The sequence below is a fragment of the Penaeus monodon genome, chromosome 28 (assembly GCF_015228065.2).
Source record: "Penaeus monodon isolate SGIC_2016 chromosome 28, NSTDA_Pmon_1, whole genome shotgun sequence".
Taxonomy (NCBI): Eukaryota; Metazoa; Arthropoda; class Malacostraca; order Decapoda; family Penaeidae; genus Penaeus; species Penaeus monodon.
Genome location: NC_051413.1, coordinates 25,782,583 through 25,782,805, shown reverse-complemented (window position 1 = coordinate 25,782,805; position 223 = coordinate 25,782,583). Strand labels below are relative to the sequence as shown.

Genomic DNA, 223 nt, shown 5'->3' with positions numbered 1-223 from the left:
ACATTTAAATTAGCAACTATTTTGACAGAACTCCTCATGAAGCATTCAACCAAGAATGACGCAATCTCCATTCACCTACAACTTACACCAGCCGATCTTTAATCAATCAACAACAACTAATTAACAATTTCAACTTTCAGGAAATCAACCCAGTAATGGAAAAGATCATTAAAGACTTCAGGGCAGAATTCCATACTGATGAATCTCCGTTGGCATGAAAGGA

The 223-nt window shown here is 36.3% G+C and overlaps 1 protein-coding gene across 1 annotated transcript in view; it reads left to right on the top strand.

The window, feature by feature from the left end:
* Positions 1-223, top strand: part of LOC119591433 (apolipophorins-like) — an 8,202-nt gene extending 7,979 nt beyond the window's left edge. The window contains exon 12 of the mRNA XM_037940174.1: positions 141-223. Coding sequence (XP_037796102.1) covers positions 141-218 — 78 coding nt within the window. The 3' untranslated portion in view covers positions 219-223. The remainder of the gene's footprint in view (positions 1-140) is intronic.